The 6,649-nt window shown below is 51.1% G+C and overlaps 1 protein-coding gene across 13 annotated transcripts in view; it reads right to left on the bottom strand.

Moving 5' to 3' along the window:
* Positions 1-6,649, bottom strand: part of CIT (citron rho-interacting serine/threonine kinase) — a 170,611-nt gene that overhangs the window by 7,885 nt on the left and 156,077 nt on the right. For 6 of the 13 annotated variants that reach the window (XM_073790086.1, XM_073790090.1, XM_073790088.1 and 3 more), the window contains 7 exons: positions 5,067-5,287; positions 4,611-4,703; positions 2,978-3,086; positions 2,758-2,886; positions 2,113-2,193; positions 433-511; positions 132-311 (listed from right to left, as the gene is read on the bottom strand). In XM_073790086.1, the coding sequence (XP_073646187.1) occupies positions 132-311; positions 433-511; positions 2,113-2,193; positions 2,758-2,886; positions 2,978-3,086; positions 4,611-4,703; positions 5,067-5,287 (892 nt within the window). The other 7 variants (XM_033836906.2, XM_033836909.2, XM_033836910.2 and 4 more) reach the window with 3 other exon arrangements.

Genomic DNA, 6,649 nt, shown 5'->3' with positions numbered 1-6,649 from the left:
GCCGCAGATCCCAAAGAAATGAGTGGCTTGAGCTTTGAAGATTGGGAAACTTTCAGCCAGTTTGGCAAGATACCCTTCTGCTTTGCAGGAAAGCACTTTTCCCCCTGTGATGAGGAAGATAAGGGCGTTACCTGCGGGAGGTGGACGGGCCCCGGTGCTGGTCAGTGCCGGTCTCCTTCACGAGGTTTCCTTTGCAGCAGATGACCCTTAATTTATCCTGATACGAGGACGCCAGGTAAATCGCTCCCGAGGAAATTGCAGGGCCCAGGTAGCGTGGGTTCGGGATTTCCAAGTACGCTCGGGCAGGGGTCCTGTGGAGTTCCAGGAGAGTCTGCATGGCCCGCCACCTCCACTGCTAGGCGGGATGAGAGGGAGCACGGCCCCACCCACACCCAACCGCGAGCTTTTCAAAGCCTGGGGGGCAGTGCTTACCCTAGAGAGGAGCGGGCCTGGATCTCAATTACTTCGAGTGAGTTGAAGTGGGTCACAAACAGATAAGGTTCTCTGTAGGCTGCGTGGCCACCACCGAGCAAGAGCGTGGGGCAAGGGAGGTTAAGAGACAGAAAATCAAAACCTGGCTGCCATGCCATCCCTGAAGCAATTTACCCTACACGTGCACCCACATGCCTGCCTAATGAGACATGTTCAAGTGTACCCCCTGCCACGCTGTTAGAGTGGAAGATGGGAACCGACTTAAGGCTACACAGTCGGGATCAGTTACGTAAATCATGGCGCATCCCTGGAATTCCGCACAGGCGTAAAAATGCGTAAGGCAGCTCTCTATGCACTGATGGGGAAAAAAACCCAAGGTGTAGTTTTACTTAGTTTGTAAAGTAGGGTTCAGAATACTGTGTAAAGTGTGCTACCACACTGACTTTTTAAAAAGGGAGGGGGATGAGAATATATTTTTTAATGTGCCCGTTATTTGCATAAAGCACTGGAAGGATAAGAAACTCAAAAAAATGTTTTCCATTCGGGGAGTGGGGAGGGAGGATTTGGGAGACAAGTGATACGGGTGAGACTTCATTGTAGACCTTTTTAAACTGTTTAATTGAATACATTTTTCTAAAAAATTTAATTAAAAAAGACTAGGTTCATAGATTAAATATTTCTGGTCTTAGTACTATATTTCTATATCACAGTGTCACTCAAACTCTAGGATATAATGAGAGCTGTTTTTGGTCTTAAAGGGAAAAAGAAGATTATCACTATTACTCCTTGCGGTGAACTGTTACTTCGGCATCAGTCGTGCCTCCTAGTACTCAGGCCCTTGTGGCCTCTCCTTGCCTGGCATCGGGCTGAACCAGCAGAATGTGGTGGAAGTGAGAAGCCCTGCCAGCCCCCACTTTTGCACTCTTAGGAGAAGCCCATGTGGAGAGAAATGAGGCCTCCAGCCACCGGCCCCTGCTAAGCTCCCACCTGACGGCCAGCTCCAATTGCCAGCCACTTTGTGAAGCCATTTCCGACTTTCTAGGTGTCCCGGTGCCCCTGCTGACACCGTAAGAAGCAAAACTGTCCAGTCAGGCCACAGAGGCTCAGGCAATGATAAGTAGTTGTTTTAAGTCACTAGGTTTTGGAACTTGTCATGAAGCAACAGATAAACGAAATAGCCTTGAAGGGTATTTCAGAACATTCACACAGTCACATATGTACGTTGTGTGTGTGTGTGTGTGTTCACCCTTTGACCCAGTAGCTCCACTTTTAGAATTTCTGAGCTGGGGATATTTAACAAGTGTGCAAATTTTAGGGTAAGTTTTTCATCACAGCATTGTTCACACTTACAAAAAGAATGGGCCTAATTAGAATTGGCTAAATTGACAGGTGTTCAGCGGTGCTATGGGATGCTGTACAGTCTTTGACATGATTTAAATGAACTCACAGGGAATGGTCTCCCTCTCTGGCATGAGAGGCCGGTGGGTTTGCCTTCCGTGGTTCGGCGTCAGGCCTCGGGGCCTCTGCCCTAGATGCTTAACGCGGGTGATGCTTCACGTGGTGCCTGGCGCCTAAGGGGGCCCCAAGCACAGTGCTTAAGCCTAAAGGAATTCCACCTGAGGTTTTTTCCCAGGACACCAACTACTGGCAGAAAAGAGCCCCACACCTCGCCTCACCTACCGAAGGCCAAAGGTAAGCGACTCCACTTGAGATCATCTGTGCGGCTGCGTCTTCCGTAAGAATCCACGAACACCCCAAACTCTGCAAGGAGGTAGAGCCCGGGGCATGAGCACGGCCGGAGGCAGGGGTATCAATGACACACACTTTGATGGAAGAGTAAGGAATCCAGCCCAGCGGGCTTGGATTGTGAAAAACCTCAGGAGCTCTGCTGAGCCACGTCTCTCGGGGATTTATTAAAGAAAGAGGGTTCGAGTGAAAGGGGGGAGATAGGAAAAGAAGGGGGAGACGGAAGGAGGAAGAGTCAGGGAGTGAGGAAGGGGGAGAAACAGGCCCAGAGATCTGAGGGGGGAAAAGAAGGAAAGGGAGAGAGGGGAGGGAGAGAAGGGAGTGAGGGGCAGAGAAGGACAGAGCAGGCCGCTCTTGGAGAGACCGACAGCGGCGGACCTGGCTGGAGCCTGGGGGTGGGGCGGGGGCACCCCGGGGGCCCTGGCGGTGCAGGACCACGTACTCCCCAGGACCGCGTACTCCCCGCAGCAGGACCGGCCCCGCCCCAGGCACACTGGCCACGCCCGGCCCCGAGGACCCTGCCCCGGGGCTGTGGTGCCGTGAGCGCCCCCATCAGCAGCAGGCAGCTGCCGCACTCACCATGGAAGCAGAGCAGGAACTCCTCCCGCTGCCCCGCGCCGTTCACCTGCATGATGGACACGGGGAAACTGTGGGAAGAGGAGGCAAACACGGCAGGCGCCAAGGAATGGTCGTTCTTATCCAGGAATTCTGTAAAGGCAGGCAAGAGGCGGAGCCTCAGGACCCAGAAGGAGCCTGAGGTGGCAGCGGAGCGTGGGCAGGGGGCGCGCCCGGGCCCTACCCTCCAGCGTGTACTGCTTCATGTCAATCTCGTAGAATTTATTGGTTCCGATGAGGATACTGTAGTTGGTGAAGTGGACACAGCTGCAGGGCTCCGAGGTCTCGATCTCCTGAGACGGGGCAGAAAGGAGGATGTGAGCGTAGACTTGGGGTGGCCCCTGCTCTCCTCGGGCATCTAACCAAGCCGTGCAGGCGTTGCCGCACAACTTCTTCCTTCTGTCTTCACACCAAGCACATTCAGTCTCTTCACGTCCCTCACAAGGACCCCCCCCCATCCTTTTGCTACCTCTGGGTTCTATGCAACCTGAGACTAAGAAGGTCAAGTTGCACCCCAAAAAAGGGTCAGAAACGCCATTTCAATGAAAAGGTAGCATTCAAAAAGAGAGCTTTAAAACTACGACATTCTGATCAGAAGAAAAAGCCTGGAGGAATACACAAACAGTGGTGGTTAGAGGGAGTGGTTTTAGTTTCCTTTTCCAAGCTTCTAGGTTTCTATTCTGAACCTATATTACCTATATCATTGTTATCATTACTGAGTTATCTCATCTATCTGAATTATCTGCTTCCTAATTACTTACACTTGTTTTCAGGTCAATCCTAATGGCTTCAAAAACCTAGGCATGCTTATTCCAAATGATGGCCAGGAATTATAAAGAAGAAGTGATTTCTGGGAATTTTCCTGAAGTTAACAGTTCAAGCTCTAATCAGCATTATCATCACCACTAAATATTTATTGATCACCTACTAAGTATAAGGAAACTAGTATAACACAGTGAAACGTTAGGGAAAGTCAAACTTCAGTTTGGGTCTCAACTTTGTAACCTAGGATCTTGGCCAGCCTCAGTCATCTTACCTGAAAATTAGGGATGATCACCCCTGTTTCTCACAACTGTTGTGAAAAGTGTGTGAAACAGCCAGCTCAGTCTCTGGTAGTAGTAGGTGCTCAATAAAAATGCAAACTAAACAAGAGCCCACCCCAGATGAAACAGTTTCTCTAACAGGTAACAACCCTTATATATTCATCCCTCCTTTTACTTTTGAGACTAATCACGAAAGCACCTGAAATACATCAGGCTTAGGATGGGTGGAACATGCCTAGTCTAGGGACAAGAGACAGCCTTCTCCAGAAGCGAGGCAAGTGCAGTGATCTCACGGATAGCTGTCCACACCGCAGGCAACATCACAACCCACTGTGCTCCGAGGAGAGCCAGCTCCCGCACTGGGTATCAAAACACAGCCAGCACTGGTTTTTTTGAAGGTCATTAATAGAAACTTTTACAATCTGAGAAGGATTCTGGTAGGTGCCACCAGGGCTTCTAGCTCCTCAGAGAGATCTTCCTTTCTTCTACTGGTTCAAAAGAGGTGTCTCCTCCATCAGCCACCTTCCTTTCTCCCTTCACAAAAGGCTGAATTCACTGGGCTGGCCAGAGAGGCAGCTCACACATGCAGGGGAGGAGAGCGAGAGGGAAAAGTGTAAGGATGGGCCGCTCTGGAGCTTTCTCCAGGGAGCAAGACACCCTCCCGCTCTCTCTAAGCCACCCAGGCCGAAGGGCCCAGGCACACACTACGCCCCGAGACAGCACCTTCCCCACCTGCTCGCTGGGAGAGCAGGCCCGGCCAGGCCTGGGACTTACTTTCCGAATGCAGTACTTGCTGAGGTTTTCGTTGTAGCGGAGAATGACAACTTTGTTGGGCATGGCCGCACAGATGCAGAGCCCGCTCTCAATCTGAAAAGCAGTTGATGGGGGAGGGGGGACGGAGAAAGAAGGAAAAAGCGCGTCACCAGTGTGTACACTGGCTCCGTGGCAAAACTAGGAAAGGAACACCAGTTGAGAGCAGGGTCTCTCAAGCCGGCACTATGGACACTTTGGACCAGGTCATTCTCTGTGGTGAGGGGCCATTCTGGGCACTGTAGGATGTTTAGGAGAAACCCCAGGCCCTGCCCACTAGATGCCAACAGTGCAACCACCAGTTGTGTCGCAAAGCAACAGAAACTTAACCCAGTTTGAGGACACACAATTTTCAAGGCCAAACCACTCAGCCCACAATTTCAAGAGCCCTTGCCGGCTGAGGCCCGCAGGGGCGCTTACCTTGCCGGCAGCAAACAAATGGCAGCCCTTGACGGCTTCGAAGATGTTGGGTGAGATGTCCGGCTGGGCGGGAAGGTGAGACTGTGCGAGGGACTGTTTCACTTTCTTCACGTCCACGAGACACAGGGCCCGCTCTTCTCCTGAGGGGACGGGACAGCAGAGCCACAGTGGCGGTTCTCGTCCTCCCCCGAATAAAAGCCACACGAGGCCATGCGGAGGCACTGCTTTCCACAAATTCCCATAAACACAGTTTAGGTCCAACTTTTAGATCTAAAAGGAAAATATCTGGCCTCTTGGTCAAGACTTTGGAAGGAAAACAAAAAATTCTGCAGACACAAAATTGGAGAACGTGAACTGAATATTCAAACGTGCTCCCCACCAAAGTCAAGGAATGGGTAGGGGACAACAAAACAGTAAACGCGGACTAATCCAGTATGTGTCACGGTGTCACGAGGGACCACAGAAAGGCTGAGGATGGTTCCACGTTCAAGGAGACGAGGGAGACCTGTGTGAGTGCAGTGCGTGGTCCTGGGCTGGATCACAAGCCGGGAAAAAAATAAAGGACATTACTGGAGCCACAGGTAAAAGCCAGCCATGGGCAGTACATGAGAAAATGGGAGAAGCAACGATTAAATTCCCCGAATTAAAAAGTGAAACTATTCTGTAGGATGCTGTAATGGCAGATACATTGTTACCCATTTGTCCAAACCCGCAGAATGTATAAGAGTGAGCCTGAATGTAAACTGTGGACCTGGGGTGATAATGACAAGTCCATGTAGGTGCACTCCGGTGGGGGACGCTGATGGAGGAGGCGGCCTGCGCGTGCGCATGCGGGGCAGAGATATAGGGGAATTCTCCCTACCTTCTGCTCAGTTTTGCTGTGAACCTAAAACTGCTCCCAAGAATAATGTCAAGAAGGAAGGGAAGAAAGAAAGGAAAGGAAGGAAAGCAAGAAAAAAGAAACCAGGGGCTTCCCTGGTGGCTCAGTGGTTGAGAGTCCGCCTGCCGGTGCAGGGGACACAGCTTCGTGCCCCGGTCCGGGAGGATCCCACATGCCGCGGAGCGGCTGGGCCCGTGAGCCATGGCCGCTGAGCCTGCGCGTCCGGAGCCTGTGTTCCGCAACGGGAGAGGCCATCAACAGTGAGAGGCCCGCGTACCGCAAAAAAAAACAAAACAAAAAAATAAGGCCTTGAGAGCAGGGACTTGGGCTGTACCATACCGCAAAAAAAAAAAAAAAAAAGAAACCAACAAAACAAGCCAGCAGCAGAAAAGAGCTGAGAGACCAAAGAAAGCCAGTTCCTGACCATATTACGTCAGGATCCGGCCCCTGGATCCAGCCGGCCAGGCCTGAATGAGACCTGACTGTGGATGTTTTGAACATGGAGCAAATGCATTATTGTTTTCCCCTTAAAAAAAAAAAATACACACACACACACACAAACACACACACACACCACAGACATATATATAGTACCACCAATAAAGAGAGGGAAAAAGAACCTTCCTGGCATGGGTATGTGAGAGAATGCCCCTTGTTCTTAGGTGACTGGCTGAAGGATCCAGTCACAGCTGCCACTGACTCT

This window comes from Tursiops truncatus, chromosome 13 (assembly GCF_011762595.2).
Source record: "Tursiops truncatus isolate mTurTru1 chromosome 13, mTurTru1.mat.Y, whole genome shotgun sequence".
Taxonomy (NCBI): Eukaryota; Metazoa; Chordata; class Mammalia; order Artiodactyla; family Delphinidae; genus Tursiops; species Tursiops truncatus.
Note: the sequence above shows the minus strand (reverse complement) of the source record. Positions and strands in the feature narration are given on the sequence as shown.